Source organism: Mytilus galloprovincialis, chromosome 4, assembly GCF_965363235.1.
Source record: "Mytilus galloprovincialis chromosome 4, xbMytGall1.hap1.1, whole genome shotgun sequence".
Taxonomy (NCBI): domain Eukaryota; kingdom Metazoa; phylum Mollusca; class Bivalvia; order Mytilida; family Mytilidae; genus Mytilus; species Mytilus galloprovincialis.
The window spans coordinates 87,760,134-87,784,769 of NC_134841.1; the positions used below are offsets into that span (position 1 = coordinate 87,760,134).

At 30.0% G+C, this 24,636-nt stretch overlaps 1 protein-coding gene across 4 annotated transcripts in view; it reads right to left on the minus strand.

Annotated features, from left to right (window-relative positions):
* Nucleotides 1-23,482, minus strand: part of LOC143073295 (cGMP-specific 3',5'-cyclic phosphodiesterase-like) — a 63,768-nt gene extending 40,286 nt beyond the window's left edge. The window contains exons 1-11 of one of the 4 annotated variants that reach the window (XM_076248712.1): nt 23,274-23,482; nt 17,108-17,845; nt 14,799-14,954; nt 13,852-13,941; nt 12,553-12,693; nt 11,113-11,193; nt 7,696-7,749; nt 4,367-4,431; nt 3,220-3,334; nt 1,125-1,268; nt 55-198 (exon numbers count right to left, since the gene is read on the minus strand). In XM_076248712.1, coding sequence (XP_076104827.1) covers nt 55-198; nt 1,125-1,268; nt 3,220-3,334; nt 4,367-4,431; nt 7,696-7,749; nt 11,113-11,193; nt 12,553-12,693; nt 13,852-13,941; nt 14,799-14,954; nt 17,108-17,722 — 1,605 coding nt within the window. In that variant the 5' untranslated portion in view covers nt 17,723-17,845; nt 23,274-23,482. The remainder of the gene's footprint in view (nt 1-54; nt 199-1,124; nt 1,269-3,219; nt 3,335-4,366; nt 4,432-7,695; nt 7,750-11,112; nt 11,194-12,552; nt 12,694-13,851; nt 13,942-14,798; nt 14,955-17,107; nt 17,846-23,273) is intronic. The other 3 variants (XM_076248713.1, XM_076248714.1, XM_076248715.1) reach the window with 3 other exon arrangements.
* Between the last annotated feature and the right edge of the window lie 1,154 nt (nt 23,483-24,636).

A 24,636-nucleotide genomic window follows, 5' to 3' on the forward strand; every position in this document is an offset into this window, starting at 1 on the left:
TATCTAAATGGTGCCTTCTTCAATCTAGATCTACATCCATTTAATATATTTTACCATTAATTTCTCTGTTTCGTCATTCTGTGCTGTAGCATGATATGACAAGACTTCTAAAGCAACACTTTGTTTGGCCATTAGTTTACATGCATTCTCATACATCTGACAATTATGTATTCCAAGTCCAGTAAAAATTGAAAAAGCCTAAAATTAAAAAGATCCGTTTATTGCAAACCAAATGAAACTTTTTCACATAGTCATCTCCTACTAGTCAAGATATCTAAACTTTTGATAGTTCAGTTAACCAAATTGAAAAAATACAATAATTATTGTTGTCTCTGTAGTCTATTCACTAGGACCTTAAATTTCTCCCAAGAGAAATCTATCACTCATTGGTTAATTTACCTGAAGCAAAAATCATCTTCTCAGTAGATGAAAATACATGGACTCAACTCACAAAACTGCATGCGATGTTGTATTTTTTCAATATCAAACAAGAATGTGTCCCAAGTACACGGATGCTCCATCCGCACTATAATTTCTTATGTTTAACGGACTGTGAAAATGTGATAAAATCTCTAATTTGGCATTAAATTAGAAAGATCATATCATAGGGAACATGTTTACTAAGTTTCAAGTTGATTGGACTTCAAGTTCATCAAAAACTACCTTGACCAAAAACTTTAACCTGAAGCGGACAGATGAATGGACGGACGAACGGAAGGACGAATGGACGCACAGACCAGAAAACATAATGCCATAATTGGGGCAGAAAAATTAATTTCAATCTGTTCAATGTTAATGCTTATTCAAACATAAAAAGTAGGTTTCTGACAAAATTTTCAACATTGTTCCTATTGAGATTGTATATAGTGTTTGACAAATAAAAACTGGAAATGAAGCTGTTAAAATTAAGGCCTTCCTAAATGTATATAATCTTTAACTAAACAAATACAGAATAAAATAAAATTTCCCAAACTTTGTAAATTTTGTTTATTTTCAATGTGATGATTCTTTTTTTTAATGTTTCATTTATACAAGTTTTTAATTCATTATTTTCACCATTTGATTCAAATATGCTACGAAAGTTAGTTGTGTAAATATATGGAGGAAAGAGAATAAAAACTTACTTCTATAGTATTTGCATCACTCTCGTTGAATGGATTTCCGTTGATTTTGTTGATCAGCTGCGTAACACCAATAATCTTTTTATCACTGTTATATATTGGCATACATAGTACACTCTTTGTTTTAAAGTTTTGGTCTTCATCAAACTGGAAATATAAAAAATAATCCTAAAGTCACTGCATATCTCAAAATATATAATTTTCATTCTATTCTGATATCTGTGTTTGAAAGAAAAACATTCCACCACAACTACCATGTAAGCAAAAATCTGCACTTTCTATAAGATTTTTATTATCTAGTTCATGAATGACTGATTCTATAAAACTGTTGATATGAATGTCATATATATTTAAGTCTTATTAGGAGCAATATTAGGTGTATGAAGACAACAAGAAAAAATCGAATAACAAAGGTCAAATCACAAGGTAAAAACTTGTTCATGATGGTATGGGATCCATTGTTTATGGTGATACATCTATATATAGATTTTTTTGGGGTGGGACATGGACCAAAAAAAACAAATGCTTAATTGATCATTATATTTACTCTTATTTGAAACTTTTATCCTAAAAAAATTTCACAACCTCAACATCAGAATATAAACTTGAAATAATGCTAAATTATATGTTGAAATTATATTTTTTCTTGAAATTGTCATTATCATAAAATTGCTGCCATCAAAAAGTAGACAATTTCCAATTTTCATGTCTGATTTCATCATAAATTCCTCAAAAAAATGGCTGCATGTTTCCATAGCAACCGTTCAACAAAATAAAAAAAAAATAAGCTTGCAAACTTTATTTCAATCCTAGCTGCCTATTGTGTAAAAGAATAAAGCAGTTCTGAGACATACATGAATCACCCCTTGTCTGGATCTTACAAATAGCTGTACTTAATTATCTAAACAGTCCAAAAAAATACATACAAAAGATAGTTTCGGTGGTATATATCTAATTGTGTTGGACCTTTGATCCAATCGCTCACGTAACAGGACAGACATTTGCATATTAAATAACCTTATAAATAAACACCTTCTTAGTAATGGATGGTATTCATAACTTTATATAGGTGGAAAAAACATATCTATGCAATTTTTATATCAGAAATTCTAATTCTAATCATAAGTACTACCGTTATTTTAATGTGGATTTTAAAATTTTTTTTTAATATATATGTCAAATAACATATTTATTTAAAGATGAGAAAGTTCAGGCCCATGCAAGCTTACTTGCAAAATAAACTAATAATTCATCCTAAAAGTCAAAGGTCAAGGTAAAATGTTGATCTGAATTGCATGCAACGAAGCCTTACAGTAATTGCATAATTCTACATCAATTGATACATTGTTTTGGTCTTGACAGGCCTGTTCAAGACAAAAAAAGGCAGAATTCAGGGTAGAACCATGTTTATTCCTATTTTGAAGGGAAACATAATTGAAATTAACATGTAATTTAGGTTACTGAAAAAGATACCAAGTACCATTATATGTGTGCCATAGTGTAAAAGTTTGTTTCTAAAGATAACATTTTTATTTTATAATTGCCAGCAATCTATGAAAAGACTTCTACTAGCCGAAAGCAATTTCCTGACTTTCAGCTATTATTTTTTTACTTTCATATTGACAGCAGCCGGTGATAAACCTCTGCTTCTGATTATATCTTTTTCCTGCAATTAGGTTTCTTGCTGTACATTTATATCCAAAGTTATAAACACAATATATTGATGATTCAAGCAATACCAATCAAATCAAACTTTATATGCAAACTAAGTTGGACAATGGTTATTGTAATTTTAATTGCAATGTCACAATAAATTATAATTCACTAGAATCAATGTATTTTTATGTGACCATGTGTAATTATCCCTGGCATGTATAGAACATAGCCTTTACATGATATTTTTTTTCCTGGTGACTTACAGAGACTTTACAGGGTTGATTTTCTTGATGATTTACAGAGTGCCTTTTCAGAAACTATATTTTTAAGTAATATGACCTCAGTGTATTGCCATAGTGACTTACAGAGCCTTTACAGTAATAATTTTCCTGAGTGATGTCAGCTATATTAATTACATTGCTGTAGTGATTCTCTAACTTACAGAGCCTTTACAGTAATCATTTTCCTGAGTGATATCAGCTATATTTAAAGGAACTGCTGCTACTACTACATGTCTGGCTATTTCTGCATTTCTTGAGGTTTTTAAAAGAGCAGCACTAAAATACAAAGACAAGATTAAATAAAAAACAGTATATAAATATCTGGACTCATAATAGCTATTCAATTCTACAGTTTATAAAAGAAACGGATATAAATGATTTGTGCTTACTGTTTACAATTACATTATTAATGTCTCAGAGCTGTATGTGCCATAGGCATAAAAAAGAAACATTCAGTGCAATTAATTAGTTATCAAAGTTCATTAACCAAAAGCTATATAAAATATAATTAATATTTGGATAAGGAATAAATTGGACTAATTGGAATCCAAACATCAAATGAAGTGAGGTCTTTATCAATTTTTGATATAAACTTGATACCGTGGAGACTGCCAGAAGTTAATAAAAGTTCCTACTGAATAACAACAATATATCAGCCACAGTCAGGGAATATAATAATTGATTGAATAACTAAATCAGTTCACTATGACCTGACTTCGTTACCCACTTAATACTTGAATAATTAAGTGTACTAATGGCTGAAGGATCTTGGACAAATAGATCAGTAGAGTGAGTAAACTTAGGTCACTATTTGCCTATTCCATAATGGGCTTTATGATTAAAAGATTTATTTGCACGAGTTATTTCCCTTAGAGGGACATGAGTTGTTGCTGAGCAGTTATGTCCCATGCTCTTTACCAATTCATTATATTCCATGCTCTTTACTGGTTCATATTTTTTGTAGCAGCAAGTTGTATCATTGGTTAAACTGGAGAACAACTTTGGTCTTTGCTGGAATCTTTTAAGCCAAATCTAGTTTTTCTGTTTTTAACAGTATATGTTTTTCACCATTCTTTTACTTTGCCCTGCGGGTATGAAACATTTCTTGTATTGTCTTAATTCCAAATTCTTGGGATAAAATGCAAATGGATAGATATACATGACACAACATTCCCATCAATCATATACATGTATGTCAATTTTACATTGATCAAAATATTTTCGATTAGAAAATTAATGATTGGAGTTTTAAAACAGAGATAAACATTTATAGGTGGATAACAATGTTTTCATCTTTGATCTACATACCTTGGCACATGGAAATTACCACCATCTCTTGGGTACAGATCAAATGCTTTAGAGAATACAACATCCTGGGAAGAAATAAGAAATTTGACCTTACAATACATATTGTACTATCTAAGAATTTAAAAAAAACATATAACAAATTGTTATGATTGGTAATTATCAAATCAAACAAGAATTTCAAGTCTAACCATTTCTTAGCTTTCAATGTTGTTTGAAACAGACAGATGCGACCCTAAAGCTCAAAGGTAATTTACTTCACCACATAATCTTCTACATCATTGTAATCTCAAAAAATCACAATTCAAATATAACGGATTCATTCATTTTCATTGACACCATTTATTTTTGTGAATTGAGGAAAATTGTATTTTTTGGATATTAGATTTTGTGATTTTGCTAAGGTCTGCATACAAGTTTATAGAGTATTTGTATTTTGTTGAACATTTAAACTTGTGATTTACCCATACAACCCACTAAATCCACAGACTCCCACAAATAATAAGCAATCGACAGCATGATTCATAACCTCTCTGATTATGGTTAAATAGCTGTTTCTTTTGCAGGTCTATAGCCTAAATTGAATGTGAATAAAGCTTAAATCTTCTAAATTGTGTGATTTTCAAAACTCAGAATTTAAATATGGTTTGTTACCTCTCTAAATGACTGAGCTTTTGATGATGTTTGAAGCTAGTGTACAATAAGAAGTGTATGATGACTATAAGCACAAGCGCTACTCTTATAAATCACATTATGATTTATGAAACCTACCAGCCATGCAATTCTAAGAAATGCTTTGCACATGACCTTAAAATTTAAAAATCTCTAATGACAAAACATTGAATGGTGTTAAATAAAGATTGGATATACTATGACCAAAACCCACACATCATAGTAAAAAGCCCCAGGATGACAAATTGTGAAATAAAGCAAAACAGAAAACCAATGACCTAATTTATACAACAGCAATAAATGAAAAACAATAACAGTACTGACTACAACAAACAACACCAACAGTTTTACTGGATTACATGCTATACATCAATTATTGTACTTAACTATATTTCATGAAAACTCTCTATTAAATAACCAGTAATTAAAGTTATTTGATTTTATTGAGATAGTATGTTAAAGTCTCCTAATAAATGCACAATATTGATTCTCTCTGCTATTTTAGTTTGTTCATCAGTAACATACAGATTTTTCTAAAACTAAAATTTCAAATTCTCATGTACAAATACAAAATTCATTAGAACCTAATTCCAATTGCAAATAAATTGCAGTTAAGATGTTTGCATATGTTTGTAATACGGGCAGGAGAAAAGATTAATTGTAGTTTTGATATTTGTGTATGTGTGTTGTTGAATAAGAATATGAATTGATTGGGTCCAAATCTACACAGAATCATTTTACAGGGATTCTAAGTATTTGAGGGTTTTTAGAATGTGAATTTGTTTGATTTTGTTGTTCAAATCTAAAACTACATAACTCTGACACATAAAATCTCAAATTTATAAAAATCGAAAGCGAGTTCGCACCAGTTGATATTATAAACAATATCCCAAAGTTCCATGACAACTGCTTAAAGCATTTTTTTAGTTTTTGTAGTCATACTGGATAATCCCCTTTTTTTTAATAAATAAAATTTCTCTTTTTTAAATAAATAAAATTCAATAACTGTGAAAAGTAAAATATAAAATTTAAAAAAAAAATCAAAAGGGACCTCAAACCAATAGATATAAACAATTCATTTATAGTTCCATGAAAACAGCTTAAATCATTCTTGAGATATCATTAGAAAACGGGAAAATCCCCTTTTTTTAATGACTAAAACACTAGGACTCAGAATGTAAAATCTAAAATTTCATGCATATTAGATTAAGGTCAAGTTACAGTAAATGGGCTATGTCACAGATTTCAGTAAATCTTTGCATACAACTCTCAACTGAAAATCTAAAAATGCATTTATCTCATTTATCATTCAGAATATTACTCATTGAATTTTTACAAAATTGTTGAACATTTGTATAGAAAGCACATAAAAACGGCATAAAACCTTCTAAAGTTTATCTTAAAATTGCCAAATCTTTAATTCTACTCCATAAATTTTTCTTAAAAAACTATATGTTGTTGATAAATACATTTCCATTATAATGATGCAAAATAAAGATAGGGTCACCAACTTCGTTTTTACGGTAAACATCTTTCAAAGTTGTGTTCTTTGAAAAAAAAATCTAATAAAACGTTGAAATAATCGTAACATTGCAGCGTTGCAGGCCAAAAAACATTGATTTTTGACAATTTTTTACTACCAACAAGGTGACAAATTGATAATTAGACAAAAACGAAGTTGGTGACCATATGATTATTTTATATCATTAAAACAGAAATTTATGTGTCAACAACATATAGTTTTTAAAGAAAAATCTATGGAGTAAAATTAGAGATTTGGCAATTATAAGAAAAATTTTATATGTTTTTTGCCCATTTTAAGTGCATTCATCCATATTAACACTCACCTTGCTGAATTTGCCCCAAAGCTGGTCATCAGGTACAAAAAGATTCATTTTGAACTCTGAACTTCCTGTGTAAGACACAGAAGGGAAGCCCACCTGTCCAGAAAACCGAGATTCATCCGATTTCAATTTTCCAAGTCCTTATTTGTGCTCAAAATGCAATTTATACATGAGAAAAATGACTAAAGATAGCCTCAAGTTGAGGGAACATGCATAACTTTCGAAATAAGAATCATAAAGCTGCCTTTTAAAAGTATGGAACTCCATTGGAGCCAAATAACGATGGTCTGGGTACCCCCGTCATATGACATGTACCACATCATAAGGGTTAAGGTCAAAAGGGTCCAAAATTTAGTTTTGTTTGATTTTAACAAAAATTGAATTCTTTGGGTACTTTGATATGCTGAATCTAAACATGTATTTAGATTTTTGATTATGGGCCTGTTATCAAATTGGTCCACATTGAGTTCAAATAATTCAGATAATTAAAGAGATAAATGAATTATTTGTTTGATTTTCAGTTGTAGTTCACTGATCTAAGGTAGTATGCAAAATTTTAGCAGCTGCTTATAGTAATAAAGTACAAGAAACTTAAAGTAGAACATATGACAATTCTGCATACCTGTATTCGACAGAAAATAAATAATAAGGTCACAAAATAAGCTTACCATGATTCAGTAAGAGAATGCATCATACAAATGTTAATGAGTATATTTAAAATATATAACAATGTTAAATAAATAAAGTTATATCATGTAGTTATGATAAACAAGTACACAATGGAATTCATTAGAAAACCTATGCACAGTTTATTACCTGGGTTGAAGTAATTTTCTTTTCTTCGTGTTCATGGTCAGGGTGGTTATAGTCCTATAAATACACAACAGACATGCAAAACAGGGAAACAGACAACATTTGTATATATTTACAAGATTATATATGGGCTAGGTACACCAGGAATAATAATTTATTGGTTTTAATACATTCCTAACATAACGTATTGAAGATTATCAAGGCATTGGGAATCACTCTGGTCTATAAAAAAAATATTTGTGCTCTGTATTTCAAAACTCTTTTAAACAGCTGAAGACAGGAATCTCGAGAATCTGTGTTCGTTGTTCTTATATTTTGTAATGGACATGTAGATTTGGAACATCAAGGGTTTATAACTGCTGATGGATATCAAAATACACATGGGGTTTTACAAATTTATTTAACTATTTCAGAGACATTCCTGCAATTAAGCACTTTCTGTATTTGTGACAAATCCTAAGTACATTATAATTACCCCCATGGGTTCTACATTAATAAATATTTGTCAAATTAAGTAATGACAGGTTTGAATTCAACTGCATTATATGTTTTTCTGGAGATGCTCTATGGATATTAATCCCACCACTTTTGATTTTCATATGTCCATTTGCTTTAATACGATTTTTAAAATAGTTGAATAAAGGGAGGTTGAAGGGCAAGTGTAGGAAATATTCAAAGCTTGTTCCTAGGGCAACAACACAGTGCTGAGTTATAAAAGTAAAAAAAGTAGTTGTGTGCCAGCAGTCGTCTATGTATCTATCTTTTCAATAGTTTAATTTTCTAGTAAATTATGAGATGTTTGTATGCTTCAAAGATCTATTTTAAGCTAGGACTTTATTGAATTCAGTATTGAAAAAAAAACACTAATATATATACTAACAGTTGGATCAATAAATGCATTACGGCTACAAAAGATCAATCAGTTTAATGTACTTTCAAAAACATCAAATCTATTGTGTAAAAGTCTTTATTGAAGATTTTCCTTTCTTTCAGCAAGAAAAACAAGCAACAAATGTCACAACACCTGGGATTATTAGCCCTGATCAAATATTTAAAATGGAGCAAGATTCTATGTTGACATAGGAAAATAAATCTATTTTGCTTTGAATAGTATGATTTAAAAATTCTAATGATATAAAATAGGTTTGCTCATGATATTTGTTTGGTAGTTAGTTCTCAAGAGCTCATACAATAGCTGTGAACTATAAATCATAGCTTAAAAATTGATCTATACAACTTTATTATGTCTGATACCAATAGAATTTATCCATTTACTAGAGCATTTAATTAAAAAGCAAATAAACAACATTGTCGTTGCATTGGTAAAAGTCTTTGAAAATCAAATTGAAATGACTTTATGATTGGTTCACCTATAAGGCTATAAATGCAATGAAAAATGTGAACACTTAGTTTACATAAAATCCTGCATTTTGTTTTTTACTCCTAAAGAAAATAAACTTTCCAACATTTTACCTTTACAGTTGTAATGTTCCTTTTAACAGGAAATGAAACTCTGAAACCATACAACTGTGTAATGTGACAGCTTCTTGAACATTTATAATAAAAAATGTCAGCCTTTTCATAGAGTAAAAAAAGACTAAGAAAGTTTTTGCAAATAAAAAATAAACAACTTTTTAATACATTTGAATTTGTAGATTAGGATTGGGATGGTGGGGGTTGACTAAGGCAAGTACAAACATCAATATTATTTTGTTCAGTAAAATCTAAAACTTCATGTGAACATGATAAATGAAAGATCTAAAATATATACATAAGATTGAATATCATTTGTAATATATGTAAATGAATACATATATATATATAAATGTATTCATATTAATGTATTTGGTTATATGAATTAGTTAACTAATTGTACAATCCTGCCAAAATAATAGTTACATAATTTGTGAAGAATTAAGGTGAGCATGTTAAAAATCAAGGGTACTTTACAGAGGAGCGTCCCTTGAAAGATCACATTATTGGCGAGACTTTTAAACATTTATTCATTCAATTTGATGGAGATAGGGACAAAGACAAGCTACATACTTCCTACAATTTTTTTTTTTAAATTGCAATCACTTAACCATGATCTTTGACTTTGATGCATGATGGGCTCATTTTGTCCCCACAATTTTTCAAATTCATACATTTTCCTGTACATTTCATAAGACACATTTCTTATATTTTTAAATCACAGTAAAACCTGATAGATGTTTGAACTCTAGTCAACAGTTGTAACTCATTCATGAAAACAGATTGAGATTGCTCTATAAGTTATAAAATATTTGAACATTAGTATAACAACTTGTATTATGCCTTAATAATTGCATGGACATAAATCATACATACATTTTAATATACAAAAAATTTTAAATGCTGGCAAACATACTACTGTATATATCACTTCTGTTATTTTGTTTCAAGAAACAATGTATGACAAACTTATTTCAAAATGACTTCTACCTAAAGTATATTTGTATATTTACAATCCACATAAAGGTAGATTTGTAATTCTTTTAAGTAAAAAAGTGAATATCCCAAAATGTGAAAAAGATGTAAACAATCCTGCAGCTTTATACAAAGGAAACACCTGTACATGTGATATAGAAAAAAGTAATTCATAAAAATGCAAATATAAACTGATTTCTAAATTGTAAATGGAAAAACCTAATTACTGTATGTAATAAATTGTACAGTAAACTCTCCTTGTCTTGGAATTTCGGCTGAGTTTGAATTTTCTCTTGGTCCTGAACTGATATATGTATTTCACCTCCTGATGAGACAAAGGTTTGGTTGACAGGAACCTTATTTACAGTCCCAAGGTAAACAAAAGTATTTTAACTGCAATTTTATTTCAAACTTGAAAAATGCACATAAGTCAAAAGATGAATTAGAAAAAAGCATTTTTTCAAGATACTCTATGGATCTTGAATTTGAAAATTTTAAGGATAAAGAAAAAACTTTGCTTCATTTTGCATAGAAACTTTGCTCATTGCAAAGAGTTTCTTCCATAAATAATTATCATGGATGTAAAATTATCCTTCTTAATTTAATCCCTTTTAACATTTTAGCCTTTCCAAGCTAAGCAAGAGTTGGGTCCCTTGGACTCTGTAAAACTACCAGTGTTCACTTGAGTCAAACCATGGGTATCTATAAATATTTATCTGATTTGGCTGACTTCAAGATAACAAGAGTGGACTGTACTTTAAAATTGTGCTAAGGTTATAAATGTGTCAAATTCTATATGTATAAAAATAGAAGATGTGGTATGATTGCCAATGAGACAACTCTACACAAGAGACTATGTTAATATTTAGCTTTCACCATTATCTAACATTTGAGTTAGTATATTAAAAATAAAATGTGTTAAGAAATGTGAGATTAATTCTACAGTATGCAGAGGTTAAGACACACAGTTACCTGTGATGTTGACCTAGACAGGTGTTTGTTATTATATTTCTGCATAATTCTTGCGAACATGCCTGTAAACTTGTTTTTATCCTAAATGAATTAAATATTTGATGTAAGAAACGGATCTTTAGTATATATTGAGTAATCATACTCAGCGGGAAAGATCTTTGTGAGTCTGTAAACCAATTTATGGAACATACACACATAAATAACAAGTTTACCAATGGCATACATGTATATTTCTGTTATCATTCTTAGTGAATATTCTTAATGGTAAAAAAAAAAACCCAGAAAAACCAAAGTGTTCTTTGGCAATTTTCTTTAAAAAAAGGGGGTGGGGAGAATTTCCAGGAGATATTGCAAAGTAATGCTACCATATTTGCACTATTCATGATTGTAATATGTAAGTTTATGATACAACTATCTTTTTGAGCATTAACTATGGAAATTACCTATAAAACATCATATCCTTATACTGCTAGAACTGAATATCAAGTTTCACTACAGAATAATAATTCAAATACAACTGGTTTTTATTTTTTTATCCAATCTGAAATGAATCCTTGTAGTGATTCTGAATAAGAAGGCCTAATGACTTTAACTGCTTGAGATTCGATTGATTTAAGAATTTGTTTCTCCTTTGATAACCTTAATTTTATACAACTTTCACAAATGATCTAGATATTCTAAAGAAAGAATAAAAATGCATGAAGAACATTTAAAATTTGCTCCTTTGAATAAAACCCCCATACTATAAGTGTCTTCAATGTGTTAGTCTTCTTACAAAAATAGAGCAGACTGAGTGTAATATGTACCTAAAACAAACATCATCATGCATGATGTTTTCTTATTCTTAGTGCTAACATGATATCTGACCATTAGTTATAAAACATGCAAGACATGCTAACATACAATACATGCAAAAGCTTTACAACAAATAAAGCAGATAAGTTTAAAATCAAAGCAAAATTTCATGCATAATTAAGCAAAATAAAAAGTTGCATGATAAAAAATGATGATTAATATATTCAAAGTTTTAAAAAACATTTGAGTGTGTATTGTAGTTTTTGCACCTGGCCGTGATTGTCTTATGTATTATAGATTATGATGGTGTTTTTTGTTATGTTGAGTATTTGGTGTTTTGATTGCAGATGTTTGATAAAATCTGTTTGGCAATTTTTTTATACTTGGGGCAGTTTAGAGCTTTACATAATGTATAAACACGTGTCTTTGAGTAATTTGTTATGATTCGGTTGCAATCTCATTGAGGTATACAAACATCTCTTTTCATTCATGTATTATATACTATCTGTAATTCAGATTCAAACATTGTAAAAACTCTGTGAATGATTAAAACCATCCAATGTATCATTTTGAACAAACTGATGGGTTGTGGAATCTCCTTTCAAGCATAATTTGTTTTATGACACATTAAAGAAAATCCCTTACCCCTTCAAGTGAATCATCTATTAAGTACACACTGCATCTTTCACATTTCAGAAGTCCCTGAGCATCTAACATTATCTTTTTTATCAATTTATCCAGATTGGTTTGTTCTGTAAAAACACCTCTAGCTAGATTTAATAACATCTAAAGTAGAAAAACAAGTACTTCATTAGGATATTCTAGCAATATCAATGATTATATTAAAGATATATATTAAAATATAAGTGAAGGTTATAGCTCAGATTTTATCGTCATTGGGCCAGGGGAGTTAAAATCAATCAACATTACTGATATATCATCATAAAATGTTATCAATGAGAGTCAATTTCAGGCCCTAAAAATATTTTATTTATATTGTTGTCATAATAAAGAATTATGTATTTTAATATGAAAGATTATTAATAAATATATAGTAATAGCATTTTTGTTTTAGATACTGACTTTATCAGCAAGAATATCAAGCAACCTGCTAAGGAAACCTGATATACCTGCTTTCACTGTTCATGCTGTACAGGTTAATCATAGGACTTCTTTTAAAACCTCAGTAAACAGAGATAACAATCTGGGTAAAGCACCAAGACATCATAATGAATCTGTGTTTTATTGTTTTGTATCACAAGTTCAAAAGACAAGGTATGATAAGGCCCGTTTTTGGCCCCCCTATTTTCTCATTTTTTAGATTTTGTTTTGAAAAGCTACTCATCACGTTAAAATATTCCCTTAGGTCTGAAGTTTGTTTGGATGAACTTCAAAACCGTTAACCTTGTCCTTTGCATTAAATAATGAAAGGTCCATTTGAAATTTTCAGTGAAAGGTCCTTCATAAGATATTCAATGGTATGGGTAAAGCATCTGTACATGTGTAAAGAATGGTAGGTCCGTGAATTTTGTAATTCAAAAATGAAAAGTCCCTGCCTTGAAAAGACCTTGGACGCTCACTATTTTAATCCCCCAGTTGTAAATCATTACTTTTTGAAATTAATACAAACTTTTGAAAGATTTTAACCTGATTTTAGTGAATCAATTAGTGATGTACACAGAACTAATTATTACAGAAGGCCATTTTGGGTTTATTATGTTGCGCTCTGAATGATAATTTTTTAACATTTGGACAATAATGCAAAGTGCTTACATCTCAGAAACAAAGACAATGCTCTATCTTAATATTTCCTTAATTTCAATGTTTTATGTATACTATAATTGAAATTAATTCTATAATTTTAAATATCAGCAATTAACTTCTTAAAGACTCTCTTTCTCAGCAATGAACTTCTTCAATGAATCTTTTTCTCTCTATACCCACCTGATTTCTTTTGTATTCCATGACAGACATTTCAAATAGCTGTGCATTAGTTAATCCAATACCACAAAATGTCAGGTATTTCTCAAACAGCTGTAGAAAAACAATACAAAAAAATAATGTTATATAAATAAATTTGCTGTCATGGTTGTATTACCTAGCAATGAAATATATAGTTCTCAAAATAAAAAAAAGCAATGAAATAGTTCTCAAAATAAAAAAAAGCAATGAAATAGTTCTCAAAATAAAAAAAAGCAATGAAATAGTTCTCAAAATAAAAAAAAGCAATGAAAAAAATCATCATTATATAGGTCATCAGTGGCTTTTTTACTTCATGTTTGAATATATGCTTATATCAAGAGGTTTTCATCAACTTTGAAACACATCCAACTTAAAATTAAATTATATGATGCCAAAGCTTAAATACCTTAGGTTTAAACCATAATATTATGTTAGCATGCACAAAAATGTCCTGAAAGTATACACACTATATAGCATGTACATGATTATGTAGAGGGTATTTCTTTGATATAATTCTTTCAATTTTTTTTTTGGAAAGGCAACCATAAACGTAAAAGATAAGTATATATTGTAATTCACAAACTATTGGAAATTATGATAGTTGAAAGTGAAAGAAGTAATTTGATCAAAGTTAAAACATTAATACTAACTTAAATCATACCATTTAATGATTTTGATAAGGCTCTCAAATGAGAAAGCAACAATAAATTTTTCTAAAAGGGTGTATATCGTGTTAGAATAGCAATGTTCTGCAAGCAGTTTAATTCATCTAATCATGTTTGTGTTAGTACATTTCTAAAAACTGAATTTTACTTTTAGAAGGCACTTTCAAAAAAGCCGTCCTGACAGAGGTCAGTCTAGGCCATGTGTTGGTACAGGAAGAGGATCCCCTGTTGTGCATGTTGTGTCTTCTTAGCACATTTTCTTACCCTTTCATCCTCAACAGTAAATATTCCATTTCCAGCTTTGTTTATAATCTGTGCCACCCCTATAACCTCTCCTTCATAATTTGATATTGGCATACATAGAATACTCATGGTTCTGTATCCAGTCTTTTTATCTATGTCATTATTAAATCTGGGATCCTGAAATCAACGAGAAAGATATATATGTACTTAATAAATTTAAAGTAAAACAAAGTTGTTGTTAGACTACATACTCAATGACCAAGCAGTTAAACTTTATTACTGAAACATTGGACACAAATCTGAACTGGTCATTATGAACACAATGAAGATACAGCCAATTGAATCCTTATTTTAACTGACACATGACTGAAGTTATCAATTTGGCATCAAATGTTTGCTACTGGACATTTTGCACAAAAACAATAAATCTATCAATTTAATTAATCTGCACCTTAAAATATAAAACTTTACTAGTCTAGAGCATGGGACTAGTGGCTAAGGGTGCAGACTGTGAATTACCTTAAACACGTTTACAATTACATGTATTTGAAATTAGTCGATGTCAATTGAAAGGAAACTAGAATGCACTAAAACAACAGAAAATATTTTAGACAAGCGTCATTCAAAGAAGTATATATCAGCAGTGTACTGTGAGTACCTGTTTCCTGAAAAGGTAGGTAAAATAATTTATATTTAAAATATTTTACAAAGTAATACATTGAAGATTCTAAATGAAAATGTTTTGGACCTTAACAGTGCTTTAAAACAAAAAATGTTTTGACTTGTAACGGTTGTCTTGATATCCAAAAATGTCTATGAAAGGTGTCTGACTGTTAGGTAAAAAAGGCAAATTTAGGGTAGGTAGGCCAATAGGGTGGCAGGAAACAGAACTATACTATCTTGGCCTAACCAATGTAAAAATGATTTCCTGTCATCCTGTCTTTTGTCTAATGATTTATTATAATGCATTTCAAAAATAAAATTTTTCATGAAAAGATTTCTTTCTGTTTGTGTTATGAATGCTTCAATAAAATCCAAACCAAACATACTGAATTGCATCTTCAATATATGGTCTTTATTAGAAAATGTTGTCAAACATAATGCAAGCTACAATTCGTAATCAATGGAACATGGATAATAAATATCAAGGTGATAAATCAATCTAACAATAATTATATAATGGTTATTTCAACTATAAATGATTCTACCAAGACCAGGAAATTCCTTTAGTTTAATAACTTGATCATGTTTCAGTTTTGCTGTTTTTTTTAAACTTTACATGTACTAATCACTAGAACCATGCTAATGAACTATTCATTTGTCATCATGCATTGTCATGGTTTGTCAAACCACCAACCTGACCAGGAAGTAAAATATGGTCTATTTACCTTGATTATTCATTAAAACTTTGATTATCCTAATGCATTTATCGTTTATTCCATTAATATATAATATTACATCTTATATAAAATCAATGGTCATGATGGTATCATATGTGTAAACCTGCTATGTACAAAATGTAGCTATGAAATATATTTTGTATAATCATGTTTTGATATGTGTATCCTAATATGTCCAATAAAAAATGTATTAAAAAAAAATTTGGACGTGAAAGAGACACCTGAGGAATTATAATTGCCATTTGTTAAGTTGTCAACTGAAAATTAGTTTGTATCAGTTTAATAATAACTTTCAACTAGACCAAAGGTACAGTGAATGAGCCAATATCTTGGCTACACATTGTAAATCTGGTCATTATTAGTAGTGAGATATCCATCACACACAATGCTTATTTGATTGAAACATACTCAGGCCTTTAGTTTTTCTCCTCTGAATTGTTTCAAATTTAGTCATGCCAGGACCATTTATAGCTTAATATACTTTGCTCATTATTGAAGGCCTTACAGTGCCCTATATTTGTTTACACCTTCGTCCTTTGGTTTCAATGGCAGATAGTTGTATTATTGTCAATTAGACATTATTGGTAATAGAAAATGTTGGCCTAAACAATATAAGACAGCAACAGAATATTTTACTGATTGCTATTAAAGTTATTGGCATATTAAGCATGTTAAGCTGCTTGGAACATTATAATATATACTGTAAAAGCAGAAATTTTCGTGGAGGATTTAATTTCCGTATTTTCGTTTATTTCTTGGAAAGAATATATATCCATGAAATTAAAACCCCCACACAATAAATAATATTACATCTATTTAATGGAAACCACGAAATTAAATCCCCATGAAATCTTGTATAGAGACAAAACCACGAAGTTTTAACCCCACATTCGAAAATTAATTTTTCTCCAGTAGTACAAAAAAATGTACCTCATAAGCATCTGTAATGTTGACTGTATCTTTGGCTTGTGCAACATAACCAGCAATTCCTCTACCAAAAGGCACTTTGATTTCTGTTTCCTCTGTGTGCAGTGATTCTTGTAGCGTTGAGGTTTCCGTCACATCAAAAAGTTTTGAAACAAGATGTCTATTTTCTTTACTTCCCCTTACTAAAAACAAACTACTACGATCACTTTTTGTAAGAATATTAACATTTTGTAAAATTTTATGACATAAAACATTAACATCAAGTTCTGTAGCAATGTCTTTTATTAATTCTGTGAACAATTCAGCTTCTGACATTTTCTTTAACTCTGTCATATTTTTCCTTTCCTGCTTGATTCTAGTCAAATTACCCTCCACATACCTTTTAAACATGGAAGTTGTAATAGAATTTCGTGGAGCCGTGTTAAACATCGGCATTTTTCTTGGCGTACTTGGTTTAATATCACTTATTTTCTTGATTAAAGTTGGTGTCCCATGCTTTTTCAAGTGTTCTACAATAAATTCTGTATTGTTGAGTAGAAATTGTTCCACCTCATTCCCTGACATCTTGGGTTCTTCCATTACTGTCTCCATCTCAGTAGTTTCATTACTTACTTTCATCAATTATAAGTTGTCGTCGTTGAATTTTGAATTAAAATGTTAATTGAACTCTCCATACAATGAAATTACTTTACATCCTTTTCCATCATGATTTACACTTGTGAACAGATAATATGGCTACACCTACAAAACACAAAACCAATTTAATTATCCATTTTATCATTTGACATTCTTAATATACTGTGGAGTGGACATATATTTTCGTGGATACAGCCTTACAGGGGACAGACACCACACGGATAGCAATTTTTGTTGATTAAGAAAAAACTTATAATACATGTGAGCAGATATTTAATTTCATCATGGTTTTGCCAAGGTCAGCATACAACCTTATAGAAAATTTAATTGTCATCCTTTGAACATTTAATTTCATGGTTCACCTAGTAGCCTGTACGCATGAAATTCATGAAAATTGGTATCCAACGAATAATAATGAATCCACAGTACCTTTATTATCTAGACTCATAAAGATTGAAATTGAAACAACATGTACAACATTGGAACACAAATCACAGAAAAGTAAAAGTTTTTCTATAAATTTTGTTTTGCCACACACATCTATCACTTGAAATAAAATGTCTAAATTTGACTATAATCTATTTGTCAAATTTCGTTCTGTCAACAGTTGTGGTAAAGAACTGGCAATATAGCATATGCCTTTTGTTTGTATGTAGATCACTAAAGGTATGCTGCTGCTGCTATTAATAATTTCAACATATAAATCAACCATTTACTTTTTGACACTTTTTTTTAATTTACTCTTCTTGTACGTACATTCAGGAAATTAGAGAAAAATATAAGACTAAAACCACACAAAGGATTTAAGCAACAACTCACTGCAACATATGATACATTTATTATGTACCTTTATATTCAAAGAAACAAATTTAACTATAAAACCAATTTGATGATAATTATCCTGTTTTTCTTTAAACACTAGTATGTATTTTTAGTCTAGTAAGAACATTGATAAGCTGAAAATGCAAATTTGGAAAATAAACATATTTCTCATGTGAATTTACTGAAGTATCTTCTAGAAACCACAAAACCAAACCAAATTTGCAAAATATCCATTGATAATACTAAAATGTATAACATTGATTAATTTTTACAAGCAACTAGATAATAACATTTAGCCCTTGAAATCCCAATACTTTATATATATAATATACCATTAGCCTTCTGGAGATTTCCTTTCAAGATAAATCATAAATAATTTTCAGTATATAATTAATGCAATGTATCAAATAATGAAGTTGAATAGTTAGGATCTGAAATAACCAACCATCAAAGCATTGAAAGTCAGATCAATATATTGCCTGTGTACCTAAGTTATATGGGGACGAAGTCCCCAATAACAGTAGAAAAATCAATATAAAAAATTTTTTATTTTTTTTTAAATCGGGAAAATTTTCTCGAAATTTTCATTGTACTAATGAACTCAAAATATTTTTTGATGTCATGTTTTGAATTCCCGCATCTGTGCAGAAATCTACAATGACTTCTTTTTTCCGGTCTCGTTTGTATGAAACTTTGAGTAAAATACATATTTATCAGTCTAGTATAAAATAGGAAGGAAAGCTATACCAATTTCATTTTTAATAATTCCTTGATATGAAAAAACATTGCCAATGATAGCATTTCTTTGTTTACATTGCATATGACGTCATAACTCAAAATAACTCCTCAACTAAAATCCCTAACCACAGAACCAAAATTGGAAACGTTACAGTATTTCTGTTTCTTTTTTTTTAACAAATATTTAAGTTACAAAAAAATAATTCATACAGATTTCGTCCCCATTTATAGGTAATGCCTGCCTCATATTACATGTTATTATAGCTAGGTATTAGATTTCTTAAAAAATATATATTATTTCAGACTTACATAGCCTAGGTTTATATATATATCAGACTGAGGTTTATATTAAAGCTAGTATAATCATGATAATAAGCATGATACGCCAGAGACATAAGGACAATCTTAAGGATAAAAGCAGTGTGTAAATAACTATCATGACGACAGGTCACTGTACAGTATTCAACAATGAGAAAAATTTGAGTCCATATACATGTATAGACCTCTTAAATATGTCTTTTAGAATAGCCTTTTATAGAGTGGTTTGGATGCTATCTCATTGATGTTTCCCTACTAACATTAACCTCAGCTCAATAATCATAAAACATTGTGACATTTAACTTATGAATACGTACTTATATACCAAATGTTGGATTTAATACTAAATACTTAAGCTAACATTGAACAGTGATCGCATTATGTCACATATCATGGTATTAATGTAACTGCAAAAAGATTGATTTTTTTTTATTTAGAATGATGGATGTTTGATCAATATTAGTAAGGACTTTTTCATTTTATGAGCTACATGTTAATTTAACACATGAAATCAATATATTACCCTCTTAAAAAATTTAATTAGGATGTTTATGGTCATGAATTACTCTGGTCAATGTCTTTATATAAAAGTCAAGTGCTTAAAGGTAACCTGACAAGAGGAAACACCTACATCTCAATCTGGTTAACAGTTTGTTACAGTGTTTGTTAGGAACAAACTAGGCAATCATACCACATCTTCTTTTTTATAGGCCTAGAGTTTTTCTGAAGCATATTATGAAAAAGTGAGATACATATTTATAACCCTGAAATATATTAACCAAACTGCTTCAAACACTGATTGCTTAAGCAAACTTCCAGATATGATTTGAGATAAATGCATGGAACAAAGTATGCAGGCTTCTTTTTTGGTATATAACCAAAACATCAGACCTTTTTTTACACAGCTTTTAATTAGTTTAAAAACTGTTGTCTCTGTACATTTACGAAGATATAATTGTATTGAAACTATTAGAAACTAATATGTTTTGACAGCTGTCTAGGGACAGGTTGTCCAAATATGCCTTCTGATAAAGCATGGAGAAGATAAATGCACCTGTTTTATTGTGTTTATTCTGAGACTGCTATAACACTGTGTTATATGTTAAAGTAGTCCCCAGTTTTTATAGAACTAGAGGCTCTAAAGAGCCTGTGTCGCTCACCTTGGTCTATGTGAATATAAAACAAAGGAAGCAGATGGATTCATGACAAAATTGTGTTTTGGTGATGGTGATGTGTTTGTACATCTCACTTTACTGAACATTCTTGCTGTTTACAGTTATCTCTATCTATAATGAACTTTGCCCAGTAGTTTCAGTGGAAAAGGTTAGTAAAAATTTACAAATTTTATAAAAATTGTTAAAAATTGACTATAAAGGACAATAACTCCTTAGGGGGTCAATTGACCATTTCAGTCATGTTGACTTATTTGTAAATCTTACTTTGCTGTACATTATTGCTGTTTAAAGTTTATCTCTATCTATAATAATATTCAAGATAATAACCCAAAACAGTAAAATTTCCTTAAAATTACCAATTGAGAGGCAGCAACCCAACAACGGGTTGTCCGATTCATCTGAAAATTTCAGGGCAGAAAGAACTTGACCTGATAAACAAATTTACCCCACGTCAGATTTGCTCTAAATGCTTTGGTTTTTGAGTTACAAGCCAAAAACTGCATTTTACCCCTATGTTCTATTTTTAGCCATGGCGGCCATCTTGGTTGGTTGGTCGGGTCAAGCCACACATATTTTAAACTAGATACCCCAATGATGATTGTGGCCAAGTTTAGTTTAATTTGGCCCAGTAGTTTCAGAGGAGAAGATTTTTGTAAAAGTTAACGATGACGGACGCCGGACGCCAAGTGATGAGAAAAGCTCACTTGGCCCTTTTGGCCAGGTGAGCTAAAAATGTACAGACCAAAAAGATGCATTTCTAAAAGGACAATAGTTGAAATAATAAATTATTGCTTGATTAGTGGAAACATGGTAAATTCAGAAATTATTGGAAGATTTAAATATTGCTAATATAAATATGATTGGGTGAGTATCATAATATAATAAGAACTCGCATTCTGACATCCGTATGCAGCTATTCCTGCAATAATCTTACATTTACGATGTCCATTCTTAAAAAACGGCAATATTGAATGCAAACAATTATTTCTGGATTTACAGTAATAATTTTAATTTGATGAGACACTAATTAAAATTATGTTATTGAAATCTAAGGTTGTAATTCCCTCAAGCAATGTTGATTATGGTCTTTTAGACTAGTCTTTTCATTTCAATTTTTTTGGTTGTCTTTATAATCATTTTGTTTATATTAATGCAGATCTTTAGTAGTACATGTATATGTTAAATTTTCACAACTTTTTAAAATCTAAGAAATGATCAACATGACCAAATGTGATCTAATATATCAGAGACATAGGGTTCACAAATCTCTCACACTCTGGGTGTCTTCCTATTTTGTTGTCAATGTGTGTTGTTAGGTTCGGGGTCACGGAATAGAAGTTCCTTCATAATAAAAGTTCCAAAAGGAAAAAATATTCTGGAATATTATTTCCACAGGAGTAAATATTACAGTATTTGCTCCTAATGGAATAAATGGTATAGAATATTTGTTCCAACAGGAATAGATATTATAACAATGTTTATAACAAAGTTTCCCATTGGAACTTCTGTTAGGTGGAACAAATGTATGTTGACAACGGTCTCATTGACATTTCCTAAATGTATCTTTTAATTCTTACTTTAAAATTACAATACATATACATGTACATAATGTATGTTTCCTTTTAATAGTTCTTTATTTTGATTGGCTAAAAGCAATCTTGTATCATTCTGAAATTAAACTTCGTTTCAAAATGAAATGGAACATTCATGATGACACATGCTGCCATAAAAAAGTATATTACCTAATTAACAATTTTTTCATTTTTTTCACTTCATGCATTGATTCTTTAATATTTTTAAAGCGCCACCTACAATATCTAAATACAAAGGAGTAACTACATCAATGATAATAATTTTACAAGAGAGGATAATTTACAAGAGAGATTACTCTGTCATCATGACAAAGATTGAAGAAAAGTACTCAGGTAAATTAAAGAAAAACTTGATATAAAACATGTTTTCATGATCCTAGCAAAAAAATGTAATTATCTTGAAGCATTCAAAGCTTCTTTTAGTATTTTTAGGGTTGTAAAAGCGTTGACTGTGTGCACATTTTTAGAATGAATTAAGCGCTACTTACTCATGTTACTTTAGCAATGTTTAGATCAACGCCTTTTGCACCCAAATAAATTTACAAAAAGAAGCAGTTCAAACAGCTTTGGGGTTTGAAATTTTTGGTCATGACCATACAGGTGAGGTTATGGTTTCATAGGTGGATTCAGGTGGGGGGGGGGGGGGGACTAGTTCCCCAGCTATTTTGAGGGAAAAAAAATATTTAATTGGTTATATAGGGAAACACTGAAACATGCTTCTGTATCTGATCATGCTGACGATTTAAACATGAAATAATATAGTCCATGTATTATTCTGACAGTCTAAAAGTAAAAACAAGCTTTATGTATCCCCGTCAGTCGATCCAAATATCAATGTAAAGAAAACTTAGGGACATAAGATGGAAAGCTTAAAGCAGGCTTCATTACCATTTTGCATTGAATATATACGGAAGCATCGTTGGCTAAAGTTAAACGAAAAGGGGACGTCGTTTCACCATTCCGTTTACATGCAATGACGTCATCAACGGTACTCGATGGTATGTCCGATTACCAAATTTATAGGTAGAAATACGCTTAAAATACATCTTTTAGGTCGTCAGTTCATTTTCAGCTTATGATCACTTCCTGGTAGTTTGTGGTAGTTTTCATTCGAAGAACAGCGGGATAGAGTCTAACGACTGTTTTCTATGTTTCCTCCTTAATATATGGGAAATACTCTATTCCACGAGGAACCAGTTATAAAGTAAACAAATACCGGAAAATAAAATAAAGATCATATAGTGTTGCAACGTACCTTGATAAAGTTTGCGGCATTAAATAAATTGAAACACAACTGCCACAAGTTATCTCAAGATGCATTGTAAAGGAGAAGAACAGAAACCCTTTTTGAATATTTGATGTAATATAAAAGTAAAAGCAAAACAAAACAAAAAAACACATTATAATTATTTCATTTATTTGGCGAACTTAATAATTGTAATGTTGGTGACTTGGAAACATAGAGCTCGAGGTCACATATATCCTCAAATCAGTTGACTGCGTTGTCGGCTGCCGTAACTTTCCCATCAATGCGGTCATCAACCTTTATTTGTATTGATATTCTAGTGCAGGGAGATTTACTTATTCAGTTCATTTCTGACGGATAAACTGAGGACCGGCAACGATAAGTAAATGCACAATTTTATTTTTAGTGAATTACGCTTCAGTGACAACTACTATGGACTCTTGGTTATTCTTAAAGAGTCAGCAAAATCTTAAATCGATATATTGAAATAAAAAATTCCTTACCAAAAATCCCCTGAATATAGCTTTTAAATTTTCACATTATTTTTTGAAAAATGTGAATCCTACAAGTTAAGCTATTAGTATGATAAATGGACACAGAATAAATCGATTTCTATTATGTTTCAGTTATAAATCCAGAGCATGCACATTATTTCATCTCTAGTATTTAAGGAGTTCGCGTTTCTACAAATATTTATTTTTTTATGCTCTCTATTGTCAAGTGTTGTTTATCTGTTCGTCTACCTCTTTTGGTAATACTTTTCGCTGTCTTTCTTCTTCTTCTTTTTTTTTCATTTGCTCTCTTGCTATTTCTTGGGACTTTTATACTAATGAGTCCCAGCTGCGAAGCTTTTACTTTTGTTGTTTTAAATGTATGTTTCCTATAGAAGGGTTAACTTATTTTTAATTAATTTATGGCAAACAGAAGATTCGACTCATATATTTAAAAATGGGGAGATGTGGTATGGTTGTCAATGCTTCAATTATCCACCGAGTTCAAAGTGAA